This window comes from Sinohyriopsis cumingii, chromosome 17 (genome assembly GCF_028554795.1).
Source record: "Sinohyriopsis cumingii isolate HCF-2022 chromosome 17, ASM2855479v2, whole genome shotgun sequence".
Lineage (NCBI taxonomy): Eukaryota > Metazoa > Mollusca > Bivalvia > Unionida > Unionidae > Sinohyriopsis > Sinohyriopsis cumingii.
Window position 1 is genome coordinate 113,615,669 of NC_142977.1, and position 21,479 is coordinate 113,637,147.

Consider the following 21,479-nt stretch of genomic DNA (forward strand, 5'->3'; position numbering starts at 1 on the left):
ATGCATGATTCTGACTGGACAAAACAAGTTTCGTTTTTGATTCAGAGACAAGTCATATTTTTAACTGAGTTGCCAGAAGAATGACTGCGACACAAACCCGTCAAATTTAGTTTCTGTGTAGCATGTTGCCAAAAATGGACAAAGAATGTACTGAGTAACAATAACAGTGGGAGTTTAAGGAAAAGCATGTTTTCCTACAAGATACGTGTGCTGTAAGGAAAAGCAAGTTTATATTGACGTGTTTTGGGAATATAAAGCAGTCTGAGGACCAGAGAGTGAGAAGGCCAGTGTATCCTCATGTCAGACTTCGCCGAGTGTTCTGGCCAGTGTATCCTCATGTCAGACTTCACTGAGCATTCTGGCCAGTGTATCCTCATGTCAGACTTCGCTGAGTGTTCTGGCCAGTGTATCCTCATGTCAGACTTCACTGAGCATTCTGGCCAGTGTATCCTCATGTCAGACTTTGCTGTGTGTTCTGGACAGTGTATCCTCATGTCAGACTTTGCCGAGTGTTCTGGCAAGTGTACATGAAAGTTTTAATGTGAGCACAGAAAACAAAGGTATTGTGTTGAATTACATAACTAGAAATTATTAATGAATTGTGGACATGTATAGACGATAATTTGTGTTGAAAATATATATATATATATATATATATATATATATATATTACAGTGACTTATGGATAACAAACTGTGAAATATTCATGGTGTAAATTGGTAGTGTGTGATATACGGATCAAAATTTATATGGGACAAATGGATATTGGTGAGTTTCAGATACATGGGACAAATGGATATTGGTGAGTTCAAGATACATGGGACAAATGGATATTGGTGAGTTTCAGATACATAGGACAAATGGATATTGGTGAGTTTCAGATACATGGGAATATGGATATTTGTGAGTTTCAGATACATGGGACAAATGGATATTGGTGAGTTTCAGATACATGGGACAAATGGATATTGGTGAGTTCCAGATGGATATTGGTGAGTTCCAGATACATGGGACAAATGGATATTTGTGAGTTTCAGATACATGGGACAAATGGATATTGGGGAGTTCCAGATGGATATTGGTGAGTTCCAGATACATGGGACAAATGGATATTTGTGAGTTTCAGATACATGGGACAAATGGATATTGGTGAGTTCCAGTTACATGGGACAAATGGATATTGGTGAGTTCCAGATACACTACAATAACAGAACTGAGCAATGGAAAAGAGAACTGAATAATAGGACTGAAATTAGTTTTTATTAATCTTATTATTTCTATTTCCATTATCACCATGAGAGGCAGTGCAAGTGGGAATGTGTCAGTGTGTGCAATATTAGTTTTATATGTTAAATAATTGTAAACTTTTTGTGCTGTTTCCACTGTCCATCTTATTTTAGTCTTCATTCTTTGAGTGAATGTCACCCGTCTTAAACATTCACCCTCCCATATCTCAAGTACCTGACTGAGTGTAGGAGAGTTTGTGACGTTGACTGCCCAGATAAATGCTAATATAGAGCAGTGTGATTAAACATCTTCAACACCATGGGCCACTTGGACCAAAATTTTGGGGCCCCGAGTGGCCGAGTGGTCTAAAGCGCTCACCGTTACGGATCACTGCCATCTCACCTCTGTCCGCGTCGGTTCGAGTCTCGGATTCGGCTAATGTGGTTATGTGAGAAAGCTTGCCAGTAGCTCCTCGTGGGTCGGTGGTTCTTTCCGGGGTTTTTCCAGGTTCTTCCTCCACCATTAATACTGGCCGCCATGTATGGCCTATCTTGTGCTGAAAAGTGGCGTTAAACCCTACAACAACAACAACATCAACCAAAATTTTAAAGTTCATGGGCCATATGTATATAAAATAGTAATTACCATATGATTATAGAACTTACTTTTGTATGAACATGGGCCACAAAACAATGACCAGCAGGCCACATTTGGCATGTAGTCTTATAGCTGGACCATTCTGATATGGAGAACAAACTATAGACCCAGAGAACAGTCTTCTGGTTTAGATCTGTAGAATTGGAAACTTTCCCATTATGTAGAACTTTGAAAACAAGTTTTGCAGAAAACTAAACAAAACAAAACTGTAACCATAACTCTGACAACTGAATTATGCTATAACATGTATTACCTACAACAGAAGTGGGCAAATTCAAATTAGATTTTACTACACAAGCCAAGTGCAAACTGAAACCTTGAGACCTAGGTCTTTTCTGAAAATAAGTGAAAGTGAAACACTGAAAATTAGTTATAATACATACCTTTGGTGGATTAGGAGAGTATTCCATTTTTCCAAATTGGTGTGTTGGTGAAGCAGCTTTCTGTAATGGCACAGAGCTGTCTGGAGAACATTCCATTTTTCCAGACAGGGGGGATGCTGATGCTGCTTTTTGAGAGGCTGGGCTGTCAGAGGAAAAACTGGGACTTCTATATGGCACAGGGACTGGGGAAGCTAAAATCAGAACAAAAGTTAGTAATTCAAATCTTTCATTAATATGAATTTTATTTTACTCACAACTGTAGAGAAGTGACAACTTTTTAATTACATAACAAATGTACCTTGGCTTTATTACTATTATTATTATTATTACTGCAGGTATGAATATACAAAAGTCTTATTAATACTTACATGATGCTGCTGGAGAGGGAGGCTGTAAAAATGGGTGGTTGAAGAAATCCTCTGAAACAGATATATATTAATGGCTGTCAGAATAAAAAAGGAATTGCCATCATCTTTAACATGCTTATTTTGAAACAATATTCTAGGCTTTATTTGCCATTGTCTTTAATATGCTTATTTTGAAACAATACTCTAGGCTTTATTTGCCATTGTTTTTAACATGCTTAATTTGAAACAATATTCTGATTTATTTGCCATTGTCTTTAACGTGCTTACTCTGAAACAATATTCTAAGCTTTATTTGGTATTGTCTTTAAGATGTTTATTTTGAAACAATATTCTAGGCTTTATTTGCCATTGTCTTTAACATGCTTAATTTGAAACAATATTTTATATTCATTCTAGTTCCAATTCTTGACTGGATTTCAAAGTGAGAAGGAACAGGATCTTGACAAGGAGATCATGTACTACTGAGCAGAGAATATAAACTAAAGTTTGGATGACCCAAGAGTTCAAAACACCCTTCAAGCAGTGGTATAATCCAAATGAGTACTAGCTATAAGGGGTGTACAAGAAACTAATACGCATGTCATACCATTCCCAGGCAGGACAGAAGTATGCATACAGATCAACCTCCAATAATGGCCACCTCCATAAAATAACCCCCTTGTGTGTCCAGTCAGGTTCTCTTTTTTGCCCTTCTTTAAAATGCATTTTACCTACTATTAGCAGTAAACTCCTTTAAACAGTCCAAATTTACTCATACAATGATGTCTAGGTCTAAGTCCTATTCCTTTTAGATTGTTAATAGTTTGCTCACCAAATTCTATCCTGTCCTTGGCATTCCTCTTCAGCATCCGGTACAACAAGTCCTTCAAAGCTGGGGATGTACCATCAGGGATGCTGTAATGAGAAAACATATCGATGTAAAACTCAAAACGTATCACATACATCTGTAGCAGAGTTTACAAAAATCAACTTCAGCCTAATTATAGGTTTTTGTCTCTGCCTTTCTATCCATCAGGTTTTAGTTCTAGTGAATTCTTTTATCCAAAGTCATTCATTGCTCACTCTCTTTAGCATCCACACCAAATTTACTTAATATAGTTTGAATTTATTTATTCTTGAGGGTGTCAGTTTTAATCATTTTGCAAATAACGCCATTTTTGTTGTAACTTAAATTCATGGATTGGGAAAGATATCCTTTTGTTCCCTCAGAATGATATATGGGATTATAAAGAGATCATTTTTGTTCCCACTGAATGATAAATGGGATTATGAAGAGATTATTTTGCTTCCATAAAATGATACATAGAGTTGAGAAAAAAATCCTTTTGTTCCCACAGAATGATTTTCAGGGTTATGAAGACATCATTTTGTTCCCAAAGAACGATGAAGAGATCATTTCGTTCCCAATGAATAATAAATGGGGTTATGAAGAGATCATTGTTTCCACTGAATGATACAAGGTGTAAAGAAGGGATCCTTTTGTTCTCACCAAATGATACAAGGTGTAAAGAAGGGATCCTTTTGTTCTCACTGAATGATATATGGGGTTATGAGGAGATCATTCTGTTCCTACAAAATGATAAATGGGGTTACAGACCTGCCAATCCTGAAGAGTCCATCTCAGTAAGACAGTTATTTTGTTCTGCAAGTTTGAGCAGTTTTCAGTAAGGTGTAAAACAAATTATCATAAACTGCTATTGTAAAGCTCGAAAATGTAATTAAAAGTTTGGTATTCAAAACATGCAGCAAAAATAAACATATGTTCAACTGAAACGTTTGTAAAGTACGTGTATGCTTTATTTACTACTAGTACAGTTGCACAAACTCAAGTTCCAAACCCTATGTAGCTCAATGACTTGTTGCTATCTCTCAGCTGGATGTAATTCTTATCTTTTTCCATTTCACATGATGACAGCAATCATATCTCCCGCCATAAGTCATACTCAAATTGGCACATTATGTCCAATAAATGTAACTGTGTCCCTTCCAGCTTTTATTCACAAGAATCTCAATATTCCTTTTTATTCTTCTGTGTTGATTATTAACACTTTTCAAGAGGCTTATTTTCCCTTTCGTCTTAAACATGCATCTCTTGCTGGATGCCATTTAAAAAAAATTCTAATCACAACAGTTTGATCATGCAGATGCTTTGCATTAACAAACAGGTGCAGTTTAAAGCATCTGAAGTGCTGCTGTTATGTTAGTCTGGTTCCCTAATTTCACTAATTCTAATATGAAACCCAGATCCAAATCAAACATGGATGAACAAATTTTCGGCAATGATCATTTTCCCAAAGTTTCTGCTTTTATGCTGTTAATCCGTATCTTAAGGGTAATTTTTCAAAATCTTAAGGGTTGGCAGGTCTGGGGTTCTGAAGAGGTCACTGTGTTCCCAAAGAATGATGTATAGAATGGGGATGAGATAAATTAATTCAGTTCCCAAAAAATGGTGTATGGAGTGGAAAAGAGATCCCGCAGGATGATATATAAGGGTTATGCAGAGATCATTTTGTTCCCACAGAATAATATATGGGGTTATGAAGAGATCCTCTGTTTGCACAGAATGATATACAATTGCACTGTGTTCAAAACTACAGTATGTAGAAATCTTTTAAATCCATATAAAAATTAATGCAACATGAACAATGCAACTTCACAGAGTTTAAAGCGATACAATTTCTCAAAATACAAAAGCATAAGAAATAAACTTCATTTATAAAATTGTGTTCATTCAGATTACTGGCTTCACATTTCACATATACGTTTTTGGAGCATGCATATTTGACACAATTCAAACCCATTCATTTTATGCTTCCTTTTTATTAAAACAACATTTGCGTCCATCATCTAACATTCAAATGGATCATATTCCATAATAAATACATCAAAGGAACATGGTAAAAGATAATCATACTTAGGCCGGAGTTCAGTATTTTTCTCATAGAAGCTTTTCAGCTGTTGAGGAGTTTGCGCATGGAACGGTGCTTTTCCTGTCAGACACTGGAATACTATTGTCCCAATACTCCACAGGTCTGCCTTAGCATCGTACTGCAAGGTCATAATCACCTCCGGGGCCTACATTTTACATACAGAGAAAGAATGCATGCTTTTGATTAGTTAATATGGTGAAAGAGTTTGCATGATAATTAAAATGACCAGTGTATAATGTGACGAAATACAATACCAGAATAAGTTACCTACTGTTTCTGACCTTCTCAAAGGAAAAATGATGCAACTTTTTCAATTTTTTTCTCAATGGACAGAACTTGTTGTTTGGGAGCAGGGGCGGTAATGCCATTTTTCAGCACAAGATTGGCTATACATGGCAGCCAGTATAAATGGCGGAGGAAGAATATGGGGAAACCCTGGAAAGAACAAATGACCCACGAGAAGCTATGTCAAGCTTTCTCATGTACCCACATTGGTCAAGCCCGAGACTCGAACCCATGCAGACAAAAGTGAGATGGCAGTGATCTGTAACAGTGAGCACTCTAGACTACTAGGCCCCCAACACTGTTTATTTGCTTATTTAACACTAATAAGAATTTATGACTTTTTTTTTTCTCTTGCATGTAAAAAAAGTTTGAACTTCTTTCCCTTCTCTCTAAAAGGAGGTGAGAAAAGTATTCTTAGCATCAATTACCATGTAGTTACAAAGGGCAATGAGTGCAGCAAAAATCTGGTGATATATAAACAATTAGAAGAATCCTCCAGTTTGCTACCAACATCATCTGGTCTTGTATTAAAGTGGTAAAGTCATGAAAATCCTTCAAATGGATACTAATATGATATGGCCTGGTGTATTATGGCCGTATGGTCTTAAAATTAGAAACAGAAAAGAGCGAAAACCAACAAGTTTTGTAAAATTTGACAAAATAATTATTTCCCAAGAATACAAAGTGAACATTTAAAAAAGAACTTAAAGTATTGCAAATTAAACCTCAAATAGTCTAAAGACTTACTCCTAATGAATACAGTCCCTAATTAAATATCATTGGTGTTCAAATAAGATCCAGCACTGAAGGCATTGATGTGTCTGTAGTCTCAAATGTTTTAATGTACCTTTGCCCCTGAAGTGTGATTATGTACAAACAATCTTCCAATTAATCACAATAATACAAAATCCAAGATGTCCTTACCTGAATTCATTATAATTCCCAATTAATGTTTCTGTCCATGAACATTATACTACAATATGCTAAATATAATGTCTTTGACTTTGACCATGATAATCATCCTAATATTTAACCAACACTCATAATGAAATATTAATTATGTATTGTTCATTTACAAAATAAAAATAACATAAGCATCTCTAGTTGGGAACAACAGTAACTTGATTTTGGACAAGGTCAAGTCCAAAATACAATTATCCATAGCATATAACAAATGGAAAGAAAAACAAACTAGCAAATAATACAAATTAAATAGACATAACAAGTGGTAATGGCATGAAAATCATTGAATTGGATATGAACATCATCTGGCCTGGTTTTACAGTAGTAGAGGCATGGAAATCCTTCAACTGGATATCAACATCATCTGGCCTGGTTTTATAGTAGGAGAGGCATGAAAATTCAATTGGATATCAACATCATCTGGTCTGGTATTTACAGTAGTAGAGGCATGCAAATTAAACTGGATATCAACATCATCTGGCCTGGTTTTACAGTAGTACAGGCATGAAAATGCTTGAATTGGATATCAACATCATCTGGCCTGGTTTTACAGTAGTACAGGCATGAAAATGCTTGAATTGGATATCAACATCATCTGGTCTGGTATTTACAGTAGTAGAGGCACGAAAATTAAACTGGATATGAACATCATCTGGTCTGGTTTTACAGTAGTAGAGGCATGGATATCCTTCAACTGGATATCAACATCATCTGGCCTGGTTTTACAGTAGGAGAGGCATGAAAATTCAATTGGATATCAACATCATCTGGTCTGGTATTTACAGTATGAGAGGCATGAAAATGCTTGAATTGGATATCAACATCATCTGGCCTGGTTTTACAGTAGGAGAGGCTTTGTTGTTGTTGTGGGGTTTAACGCCATTTTTCAGCACGATAGGCTATACATGGCGGCCAGTATTAATGGTGGAGGAAGAACCCGGAAAGAACCACCGACCCACGAGAAGCTACTGGCAAGCTTTCTCACATGTCCACATTGGCTGAATCTTAGACTCGAACCGCCGCAGACAGAGGTGAGATGGCAGTGATCCGTAACGAAGAGCGCTTTAGACCAATCGGCCACTCGGGGCCCCACAGTAGGAGAGGCATGAAAATTAAAATGGATATCAACATCATCTGACGTGGTTTGTAAAGTAGTAAAGGCATGAAAATTCAATTGGATACCAACATCATCTGGTCTGGTTTTACAGTAGTAGAGGCATGAAAATCTAAGCTAAAACAATTCTGGTTATAAACTCACCATGTACATTGGTGATCCACAGAGAGTGGCTGCCATCACTCCATCTTGCAGGAAGCGAGCAAACCCAAAGTCAGCTGTGCATAAAAAGAATGAAAACCTTATAATCAATACACTAATGAATGAAACAACCTTAGAATCAACACACTAATGAATGAAAACAACCTTAGAATCAATACACTAATGAAATAAACTTATAATCAATACACTACTGAATGAAAACAACATTAGAAACAATACACTACTGAATGAAAACAACCTTAGAATCAATACACTAATGAATGAAAACAACCTTAGAATCAATACACTAATGAATGAAAACAACCTTAGAATCAATACACATATGAATGAAAACAACCTTGGAATCAATACACAAATGAATGAAAACAACCTTAGAATCAATACACAAATGAATGAGAACAACCTTAGAATCAATACACAAATGAAAACAACCTTAGAATCAATACACTAATGAATGAAAACAACCTTAGAATCAATACACTACTGAATGATAACAATATTAGAATCAATACACTAATGAATGAAAACAACCTAAGAATCAATACACTACTGAATCAAAACAACCTTAGAATCAATACACTAATGAAATAAACTTATAATCAATACACTACTGAATGAAAACAACCTTAGAATCAATACACTAATGAATGAAAACAACCTTAGAATCAATACACTAATGAATTAAAACAACCTTAGAATCAATACACATATGAATGAAAACAACCTTGGAATCAATACACAAATGAATGAAAACAACCTTAGAATCAATACACAAATGAATGAGAACAACCTTAGAATCAATACACAAATGAAAACAACCTTAGAATCAATACACTAATGAATGAAAACAACCTTAGAATCAATGCACTAATGAAAACAACCTTAGAATCAATACACTAATGAATGAAAACCTTAGAATCAATACACTAATGAATGAAAACAACCTTAGAATCAATGCACCAATGAAAACAACCTTATAATCAATACACTAATGAATAAAAACAACCTTAGATTCAATACATTAAACAATAATCATCTAATACTTAAATGTGTCAAATTTTGTGCATGCTAATTAATTACAGAACTGTACAAAACATCAAAAAAGTTCCATAGAATTTCATGTCTTGCCAACAGGTAGAATTGCATGAACATCACGAGAGTTATATAAAAACTGACATCTTGCCTGTATAATTGTATGCGCACCACAAGAGTTCAACAGAATGTGATGTCTTGCCTGTAGAAATGTATGCGCATCACAGTAGTTCTATAGAACATGATGTCTAGCCTGTAGAACTATATGCACATCACAAAAGTTCTACAGGATGTGATGTCTTGCCTGTAGAACTGTATGCACATCACAAGAGTTCTATAGAACATGATGTCTTGCCTTTAGAACTGTATGCACATCACAATAGGTCTACAGAATGGTGTTGTTGTTGTGGAGTTTAACGCCATTTTTCAGCACATGATAGGCTATACATGGCAGTCTACAGAATGTAATATCTTGTCTGTAGAACTGTATGCATATCACAGTTCTATAGAACATGACGTCTTGCCTGTAGAACTATCTGCACATCACAGTATTTCAATATAACATGTCTTGCCTGTAGAACTGTATGCACATTACAAGAGTTCTATAGAATGTGATGTCTTGCCTGTAGAACTATATGCACATCACAGTAGTTCTATAGAACATGTCTTACCTGTAGAACTGCATGCACCTCACAAGTTCTATAGAACACAATGTCTTGCCTGTAGAACTATATGCACATCACAGTAGTTCTACAGAATGTGATGTCTTGCCTGTAGAACTATATGCACATTACAGTAGTTCTACAGAATGTGATGTCTTGCCTGTAGAACTGTATGTACCTCACAAGAGTTCTATAGAACACCTTGCTTGTATAACTGTATGCACATTACAAGAGTTCTACAGAATGTGATGTCTTGCCTGTAGAACTATATGCACATCACAGTAGTTCAATAAAACATTATGTCTTGCCTGTAGAACTGTATGCACCTCATAAGAGTTCTACAGAATGTGATGTCTTGCCAGTAGAACTGTATGCACCTCACAAGAGTTCTATAGAACATCTTGCTTGTAGAACTGTATGCACATTACAAGAGTTCTACAGAATGTGATGTCTTGCCTGCAGAACTATATGCACATCACAGTAGTTCAATAAAACATGATGCCTTGCCTGTAGAACTGTATGCAAATCACAAGAGTTCTACAGAATGTGATGCCATGCCTGTAGAACTGTATGCACATCACAGGAGTTCTACAGAACGTGATGTCTTGCCAGTAGAACTGTATGCACCTCACAAGAGTTCTACAGAACATGATGTCTTGCCTGTAGAACTGTATGCACATCACAACAGTTCTATAGAACATGTCTTGCCTGTAGAACAACATGCACATTACAAGAGTTCTATACAACATGATGTCTTGCCAGTAGAACTGTATGCACCTCACAAGAGTTCTATACAACATGATGTCTTGCCTGTAGAACTGTATGCACATCACAAGATTTCTACAGAATGTGATGTCTTGCCTGTTGAACTATATGCACATCACAATAGTTCTATACAACATGATGTCTTGCCTGTAGAACTCATTGTACATATACATTTAAAAGATTTTTTTCCACTTCTGCAAATTCGTGTTAAAGTTAAAAGTTAAGGTTAAAGTTAAAATGGCAAATGATGAAGAAATTTTTTTACTTCCAAAGGCTTTCGAACAGATACTTTATGTTAACAGCAACAATTATGCTGACATATGCATGATGGAAAACACTAACACATGATTATACAATGTCTAACCCATGACAATAGACACACTCTGACATGATGACTATACAATGTCTAACTGATGACAATATACACACTCTGATATACTGACTATACAATGTCTAACCGATGACAATATACACACTCTGACATACTGACTATACAAACTCTAACACATGACAGCACACATTCTAACACATGGCTATACAAACTCAAAATCAAGACAATACACACTCAAACATAACTATACACACTCTAACACATGACAATACACACTCTAACACATGACTAAACAAACTCTACTGCATATAAATACTCGAACACATTGACTAAACAAACTCTTAACACAAGTATATATATGACTATACACGGTCTAACCCATGACTACACAAAATCTAACACATGACCACACAAACTCTAATTCATGACAATACACACTATAACATATGACTACAGAAACTCTAACACAACTTTACAAACTCAATGCATGACAATACACACACTAACACATGACTATACACTCTTTAAAAAATGACTCTACAAACTCTTAACATAATAACATAAAACTCTTAGCATAATATACAAAATCAAACACATGACTATACACACTCTAACATATGACAATACCAATTCACATACGGCTATACATTCTCTAACATACAGCTATACAAACTCTAACACATGACAATACACATTCTAACATGACTAAACAAATTTTAACACATGACTATATATACTCTAACATACAACTATGCAAACTCTAACATGAATACACACTCAAATATATGATTATGCAAACTCTAACATATGACTAAACAAATTCTAACACATTACTATATATACTCTAACATACAACTATGCAAACCCTAACATGAGAATACACACTCAAATATATGATCATGCAAAATAATATATGACTATACAAACTCTAACATATGACTAAACAAACTCCAATACATGACTATACACACACAACTTTAAACTGCAGTACATGAATACATACACTCTATCACAAAATAACAGTAACACAAAGTTTAAGCCAAATACAGCAACTAATGTAGAAGATGCAACTTTTACGACACAAAGCATTAGCAGGTCATGTGCCACTGCCATGGTCATTGCTGAAAATTTGATACAATATCTTGCAGGTAGGTCAAAAAAATTATTATAAATCTTACCAATCTTTAGAACGATTTGGGTTGCAGGAGGGTCTTTTGTATCTGGGGGAAAACTCATCAGGATGTTTTGGGGCTTCAAATCTCGGTGTATTATTCCCTTGGCATAAAGCGCCCCCATAGCACCAGCTGTCATAGAAAATAAACAAAAATATTGTCTTGAGACTGACATTGTACCAGCTGTCATGGGAAAAAATATATATCCCTGAGACTGCCACTGTACCAGCTGTCACAGGAAAAAATATATATCCCTGAGATTGCCATTGTACCAGCTGTCATGGGAAAAAATATATATCCCTGAGATTGCCACTGTACCAGCTGTCATGGGAAAAAATATATATCCCTGAGATTGCCACTGTACCAGCTGTCATGGGAAAAAATATATATCCCTGAGATTGCCACTGTACCAGCTGTCATGGAAAATAAACAAAAACATCGCCCTGATACCACAGTACCAGCTGTCATAGAAAATAAAAATATCACCATGATACCATGGCACTAGCTGTCATGGAAAATAAACAAAAATATCATCCATGACCATAACACCAGCTATCATGGAAAATAAACAAAAACATCACCCTGATCCCACAGTACCAGCTGTCATGGAAAGAAAAAAATATCGCCCTGAGATTGCCATTAAAACAGATCCTCAACCTCCATAAAGTAACTGAACCTGAACTAACAAATTTAAAATTCAAATCTTCCATAATTTCATTTTGAGTGGGATATAGAGTTAGAAAATGTTTGGCATGATCCTATATTTAACATCCTTAACTGCAGGTAACATTTCAGTTATAATGAGAAATTCCAAGCATGAAATTTCATTTTGGTATTTTGAGTTCAAAGTGCATTTTTGTACTTAGGCTGTTTTGCATCTGCAGGACACTTTCTTATGGTTGTACTGATACTGTCTTGTGACTGGACTCTGGCCTTCATTCTCATCCTTGTACTGAGACTCTTGCGACTGGGGTCTGGCCTTCATTCTCATCCTTGTACTGAGACTGTCTTGCGACTGGGGTCTGGTCTTCATTCTCATCCTTGTACTGAGACTGTCTTGCGACTGGGGTCTGGCCTTCATTCTCATCCTTGTACTGAGACTCTTGCGACTGGGGTCTGGCCTTCATTCTCATCCTTGTACTGAGACTGTCTTGCGACTGGGGTCTGGCCTTCATTCTCATCCTTGTGCTGAGACTGTCTTGCGACTGGGGTCTGGCCTTCATTCTCATCCTTGTACTGAGACTCTTGCGACTGGGGTCTCGCCTTCATTCTCATCCTTGTACTGAGACTGTCTTGCGACTGGGGTCTGGTCTTCATTCTCATCCTTGTGCTGAGACTGTCCTGTGACTGGGGACTGGCCATGATTCTCATCCTTGTACTGAGACTGTCTTGCGACTGGGGTCTGGTCTTCATTCTCATCCTTGTGCTGAGACTGTCCTGTGACTGGGGACTGGCCATGATTCTCACCCTTGTACTGAGACTGTCTTGCGACTGGGGTCTGGCCATCATTCTCATCCTTGTACTGAAACTGTCTTGCAACTGGGGTCTGGCCTTGATTCTCATCCTTGTACTGAGACTGTTTTGTGACTGGGGTCTGGCCTTGATTCTCATCCTTGTACTGGCTGTCATGTGACTGGGGTCTGGCATATATTCTCATCCTTGTACTGAGACTGTTTTGTGACTGCAGGGCCAGGCCTCCATTTTCATCCTTGTACTGAGTCTGTTTTGTGACTACATGGCCAAGCCTCCATTCTCACCTGTGTACCAAGTCTGCTTTGAAACTGTGGTCAGGCCTCCATTCTCATCCTTGTATCGAGTCTGTTTTGTGACTGTGGTCAGGCCTCCATTCTCACCCTTGTACCAAGTCCGTTTTGTGACTGTGGTCAGGCCTCCATTCTCATCCTTGCATTGAGTCTGTTTTGTGACTGTGGTTAGGCCTCAGTTTTCATGCTCATACTGCAATAGAATCTATTTTGGGGTTTGGACAGGGACAAGGAAATCCCAGTCATGGGGTTACATTATTTTTCTCCCCATGAGGCTATGCCAAGCAGGGAGACAAATAATGTAAACCAAAGACTAGGATTTCCTTGTCTTGGTACAAACACCAATATTAATTCTTTTTCTCAGCCACTGTTTTTCAAACTAAATTAAGACAACTCTGCACTTTTGCAAATTAGTTAGCAGATTCAAAATACAATATTCATCATGCACTGTTTATTGCTTCTAACTCTATATTGCTATGTATATTCGATTTTATTTATATCTGATTTAATTAAATTGTTTGTTTGTTATGTTTTTTTTAAAAAATGTATTCCATTACATGCTATTGTAATATAATTTTATTTATTGGATTTGACATTTTCCAGAAATTCAGTTCATTTTGACCTGACTGTTTCTCACAAACACTAATAATGGAAACTTTGTATCTAATGCTGTTCTAGTTCCTGACCTTGATTCAGAACTTCTAAATTAATTTTTTCATTCTTACAGTAAAATTCATAAAGTGAAATGGAGGCCATACTTGGAGTACATTAAACATAACATGTAGCAATGGCTTTTCCAGAGGACTGACCCACATCCAGGCATCTGTTTTGCGCCATAGCTAGATTTATTATTGCTGTTTTGTGAAATAATAGTTATTCTTGCCTTAACACTTGAGAAGTCCAAGTGTTTTATGTTGTGACCATCTTTTTGGGTGCTAATTATTTTGTTTTCATCAAATTATTTGGATTCCAAGTGATTATTTTCCCCTGGAAATACCTGTGCTCTAAATTAATTCTTGGACAGAGACAGTTATAGAAATTTACACAGGATTCAAATACGGGAATATTATTTTCTGTGATTCAACAAAGAACTGCTGACACATCAGTACGACCCTGACCACAGCATACATCATTACCTTCCATTTTGGAATTCATCAGGATTCTAACTCAGATTCATTAGGACTTTTTATCACTAGGACTTCTATTTTTTTAATTTTTGGATCAATCTTAGATTATTTTTGGATCTGATTGTAATACTGTAAGTTCTTTTCCTCATTTTTACCTTGATTTTCTAGGAAAATAAATTATTTGTTAAATTTTACGCTTAATGTCTTCAATCTTTTCTTGTTGTGTTTTGTAAGAGCCTAAACATAATAATATAAAAGGTCATCAGGCCTTGTATTCTTTGATAAAAATCTGAATAATTATCTAAGTAGATTCTAGCTTTTAATGCTGCTCTTAGAAAAGGGAAAAAATCCAGAAAAAAGTTATCACTGTTATGTGTTGGCAGTAGAGCATCTTGAGCCAAATGCAATTATTTTTCCAAAAACTGCAAATTAAGTTGAATATTTTAGTGAGGTCAATAGGGTGACCTGTTCATTATATAAATACACAAGTTCTATGCACAAGAAAACTGAAACACAAAACATTTGATAATATTACTGTATTATCACATTTAGTTGATGGATGTCATATGCAATTACAAATAAGTAATTATTATCTTTATACAGTTAAATTTTAATTTTCCTCAATACCAGTTTGGAAAACATTCTACGGTAGGCAACAGTATGATACAGTACTGTGCAGTACAATATGCCTACAGTATCATACAGTACCGTGCAGTACAATATGCCTACAGTATGATACAGTACCGTGCAGTACAATATGTCTACAGTATCATACAGTACTGTGCAGTACAATATGCCTACAGTATGATAAAGTACTGTGCAGTACAATATGCCAACAGTATGATACAGTACTGTGCAGTACAATATGCCTACAGAGTACAGTTCTGATGAAGTGTGACTAAACATAAGGAAATTTCTAATTCATGATTTCTGTCCTGGAAATATGACATGTTGCTATCACTATTGCTCTGATACTCTGCATGGAAATCTTTTAAGTAATATCATGTGGACTGATGAATGAACCACTCTGGTTGGTAAATGCATTAGTTTTCATTTGCAATCACATTATGTTTGACACAACTTGAGTGGAGTGTGGGTGTTTGACAAAGTTAGAATAAACCAGTTTGACATAACTACTTGCTAACACATTACTGGTTTTTGTTGGCTCTGCAGTAGTTCATGAGAGTTTGGCTTTGTGTGGCCAGTGATGTGTATTGCCTGTGTGTTGGAAGCTCTATCAAATAGCTTGACTGTCACAGCAGAGGAAAACAATGGTTTCTTTATTTTAAATAGTTCCTAATGTGTGGACACCATGACCGAAAAAACAATACTGAGATAGGAAAAGTAAGGTTAGCTGGTACTGAGACTGTTCTGTGTACAAGCCTCCATTTTCATCCTTGTACTCAAACATCTAACATCTGCATGGCGAATACTAGTCCGATATATCAATCCAACAAATCTGTGTTGATACTGATGGACAATGTTGTGGGTCTGATGTCACCTGTTCATTAAAATGTACAATTTTGCTGCATGGAAATGATTCTGGAACAAACCTGTGTACACATCAGACACATGCCGGTAATTGGTAACAGCCATATCAGGCGTGAAATTCAAAAAATGGACACAGGACAGATGGTTATCCTATTCCAGATGGATTTACAAGTCACCAAACATATGATTTGCTCAGGAAATATAATCTGCATGTTAACAAAAGCACCCTTCAGCCGACGGTAGCTGCACAGCCACGTGAAATACCGGTAAGTGTAGATCATGTACACCGATGTGTGCAGTCAAATTTGGATGCATATAATTGCAGCTTTTAATGAATCAATATGATCACGGGTGAAGGGCTGATTTATCGACCTAGGCTAATACCAACTCACTAACATCTAATACTGACTGTTTTGTCAATTATGAGTTTGGGCATAAATAGGCTGATATAGTCACGGGCAATGCTAGAATTTACATAAGCTATGGGTATCAAATATAATTTCAGCAATATGCCATGGTTACAGACTGAAACTAATTCTGAGGCAACTGACATTTCAGTCACTGAATGATGATGCCAGCTTAAGAATGAAAGCAAATATAAATACATCGAAAGTTATGCTTTAAGATCAAATTACTAGAAAAATGAACAAAACTTACCAATCTGTTTGAGGAAAAAACATATGGTATCTTCACTAAGCATGCCCTTTGCTGGAAATAGAAAGATTATGCAAATGAATATTAAAGTCAATCAAATTTAAAAGCACAAACACTTTCAACTAACCAAGGAAAAAGAAATTTTGATTAGGTTATATACTGCATTTTTTAATAAAATTGTCAATATATACATGTGATGTGCATATAGTTCTACAGGCAAGACATGTTACTTGCTTTGATTTCATATACCTTTGTCCATTTACATTTTAGCTCATTGCTTTAGTTTTGTGTAATGTATCCATTTACATCTGAGTTCCTTGCTGTAATTTCATGTACCTGTGTCCATTTACATTCAAGTTCTTTGCTTTAATTTCATGTAACTGTGTCCATTTACATTTTACTTCCTTGCTTTAATTTCATGTGCTTGTGTCCATGTACATTCAAGTTTTTGCTTTAATTTCCCATAGCCTAGTCAATTTACATTTTAGGTTTTATTTTTAACTGTAATGCTAATGACAAGGTGCTTCTTGTGTTTCATCATTTAACAATTTCCAGTGCTGGAGAAAGTAAGTCCAACGAATGCAGTCTCCTTGATTTAAATCCAGCAATACAATCTGACTTCATAGTACTTAATGAAGTGGAATCATATTGCAATTTTCAGTAGCAGAGAACTAAAACAAGAGTCCCTCAAAGAGACAGGCACTCAACTGGGTGAAAAGAATTTCTAGCAATTCAAGATGAGATCATTTCTTCCTTTTAACAGTCAAGTGTTTAAACCATCTCTGTAATTCATCAGAGATAACAAGCTTTTCAAATTAGCTGCCGTGGTATGTACATTTCCAAAGGAGCTCAGCACCATTTTCATTTAGGACACAGCAGACATTATCAAAAGTCTTCTTCAAAAACTTAATGTCATAATGGTCGTCAAGAAGAGAAGTAGTGATGCAATGCAGCCATATTGGACGTACAACTGACATCATTTTTATCCATCTTTTCAGAGGGAATAGTGGCAAGAAGATTTTCAAGGCAGTTGTCATGGCAGCCACACTGGATGTATGACTGGCACCATTTTCACATAGGATAAAATTATGCATCAAAAGTCTACTGTGAAAACATTTGATATAACTATCCGTTTTGAGGAGTAGAGATACTGATATTTTTAAGATATGACTTTCCATTCAGATGGAGTGGCAATAACAAGATTTTCAAAATGTCTGTCAGACTGACACAATGTTTATTTAGGACCAGCCAGACATTATGACCCACCCCATACTGAGATGACCATTGATTCAGGAGGAGTACTGTAGCTAGATTGGCCTGCCATAGTGACCATATTTGATCAGCACAACTTTCATTTAGGACCAAGTAAGCATGATAACAAGTCTTTCAAGTCTTTCAGTTAAAACCCCATAACAATATAACCTTGGGAATAGTGATAAGACTCAAGATGGCTACTATGGTGACCATTTTGTATATCCAAGTGGCACACTTTCCATTCAGGATACTTGGGAGCAAAAGCAATAAACTACTTCCATACCTTCAGTACAAGTGCTCCATAACCTTTTTGGTCAAGCTACATGGTTTAGAATTAATATTATGCAGAAAAGAACATTTTCTTTTTTTCAGTTACAGTTGTATTTAGCAACTGCAGACAGTGGAAAACAAATTATTGTGGAGAAATAAAAAGAAACAATTCATACGGATGGAAGAATGGAGAATATTATAACATAACTGCTTTGCCTGATGGTGGGCATTAAAAAAGTGAAAGCATGCATAAAGCTAAATATCTTGAAAATAACTTTTAGTAAAGCTGATGTGTTTAAAAATGACAAGTGTGTCAAACATACTATGTTAGATGTAACTGGTAAATATACCCGTTTTGAATTGTTATTGCATAAAAGTAAAAGTCTGGATTCAACAGTTATCATACATGCTGATGTATTAACACATTAACCCCTGGTGACGAATTTACGTGGCAGGAGGTAGTAGCCTACTGCCGAGCTCTGTAGCGTCAAGGTCATGTATGATACACTAAAGTGGGTGGTATTATAGAAAGGTAGACAGATGTAGCTCTACAATGATACCAAATAATCTGGAATTTCTAGTTGAACTACAAAATACAGAGGGAAAAACCTCATGTTTTGGACCTGATTTTTTTGTACCCAAAATTTGCCCATGGTCAGAATCCGATTTTGTGTAGGGATTTTAGACTTTTTGGTCTCAGATCTAAGGCAAACTGGTATGAACTGCAAACAGACAGATGAATCTTTGCAAAAAGTAGGATAAGATGGGCATTTGGAATTAAGAGTGGTCTCGATACAAGAATAATGGCTCCGTTTAGCAAAAACAATAAAAAAAATAAACAAAAGAACTCCAACATTTACTCTTCTGCTCGAGCCAAATAGTCAATGAAAAGTTATGTTTCTAACACAACTAGGCAGTATATTATTGAAAGATCACCTGGGATTTGGTGTTTTTGGATTTATTCAGAAACAGCTTTCAAAATGTGTTTCCTATTTCAGATGAAAATGACATAAGCCTCCAGGGGTTAATGTGTTAACAGGTACCATATGTTGCATGTACTAACTCTTCAAACCTGCTGTGGTATGTTAAAATCCCTGATCTTACATCACCACAATGACAGGATGGCAGTTTACAGTTATTACTGTTAACACAAAATACATTATGGAATGACAATATGTATACAGCAAAACTACAAACACTGTTTGGTGATACTATCAAAATACAAAACTTTGCTCAATACATATTAACAGATGTGTCCTAGCTAATAAATTATTAATTTAGGGTCTAGGCTAGGAAAAATCTACCCAGAATATTCTAGATAAAAAGCATTGCTGGTTTAGGGGCAGTCATTAGTTCTACAATGTAAGACATAGCACATGTTGTTTTTGTTTAAGCCAATCACCCAGCCAGAACAAAAATATTGGGTGATGTGTCTTACCTTGTAGACTAGGGCATGCATATGCAACCTTAGTGTGAGGCTGGCCAAATGTTGCCACCAACCTGTTTTTGTCTGCTTATTTAATGATAGGGTGTGGCTTTAAAAATTGCTTATTTGATGACAGGGTGTGGCTTTAAAAATTGCTTATTTGCATGACAAGGTGTGGCTTTAAAAATTGCATATTTGCATGATAGTGTGTGGCTTTAAAAATTGCTTATTTGCATGACAAGGTGTGGCTTTAAAAATTGCTTATTTGCATGACAGGGTGTGGCTTTAAAAATTGCTTATTTGCATGACAGGGTGTGGCTTTAAAAACTGCTTATTTGCATGATATGGTGTGGCTTTAAAAATTGCTTATTTGGCCAACATTAAGGAGGTTGCACATGCCTGGTTTAGGGGCTGGGTTGGAGATAAAGCTACCCTGAATATTAAAGGTACAATACAGGATGATCAGGGACAAATCTACACTGAATATGGTAAGTATTCTACTTAGGAATCCCATTCCTGCTTGTCACTAGTACATGACCAATTAGTTGGGATATATGGTATCATTTTATTGCTGTTTACATCTATGACTGAAAACTAAATATAGCAGACACATGTCAATAAAACCATGAATGACAAAGTAGGTAATAGTTCACTGTGACAGACAGCAACAATGAGGCAAATACATGTATTTGCTTACATCAGACATGTCTCAAATCATACTATTATTCTTCTGCTTTCCAGTTCTCTCTACTGAACCCAACTAACAATAAAAAGCATCTGCTACTGACAAGGCCCCTTCCAAGTTCATAGGGTCTATTCAAAAGACCCCCTATAACTGATAGGGTCACTCAAAAGACAATTTGATAGCTTATGCTTTAGAAATTGTACTGAAATTAAATAAAACTCTAGACTAGAATAGGCATAACAAAAAACATATCAAAAACTTTAAAATAACAGTTGCTTAAAATGACAAGTTTACTCAGACTTTATGCAATCCAATGTTAAAATTCTGAATGTCCTTGTCATTAATTTCTAAATTACATTACTTTTTTGTTTAAATAGCTTTTTAAAAAAATTCATCAAAATTTAAAAAATACTAAGTCCACATTATTATCATTGTTAATATTATTATTATTTATAATTATTATAATTAAATGTATTTATAAATGCAGTTCAAGACATAATGATAACCACAGTACACCACCTCTTGAACATTAAATTGTAGCTTCTGACTGGTCAATGCATAAATGACTGGGTGGATGGTTGGTTGGTTGTTTGATCAATACATAAACTGACTGGTTAGTTGACTGATCAATACATAAACTGACTGGTTGGTTGGTTGTTTGATTGATCAATACATAAACTGACTGGTTAGTTGACTGATCAATACATAAACTGACTGGTTGGTTGGTTGTTTGATCAATACATAAACTGAATGGTTGG

General features: G+C 35.8%; 1 protein-coding gene across 1 annotated transcript in view; it reads right to left on the reverse strand.

Annotated features, from left to right (window-relative positions):
- The window catches only part of LOC149779690 (serine/threonine-protein kinase unc-51-like), a 92,234-nt gene that overhangs the window by 45,454 nt on the left and 25,301 nt on the right, over positions 1–21,479 (reverse strand). Inside the window, exons 6-12 of the mRNA XM_089940537.1 lie at positions 17,090–17,140; positions 12,058–12,183; positions 8,072–8,145; positions 5,550–5,710; positions 3,447–3,529; positions 2,636–2,686; positions 2,268–2,458 (exon numbers count right to left, since the gene is read on the reverse strand). Coding sequence (XP_089796663.1) covers positions 2,268–2,458; positions 2,636–2,686; positions 3,447–3,529; positions 5,550–5,710; positions 8,072–8,145; positions 12,058–12,183; positions 17,090–17,140 — 737 coding nt within the window. The remainder of the gene's footprint in view (positions 1–2,267; positions 2,459–2,635; positions 2,687–3,446; positions 3,530–5,549; positions 5,711–8,071; positions 8,146–12,057; positions 12,184–17,089; positions 17,141–21,479) is intronic.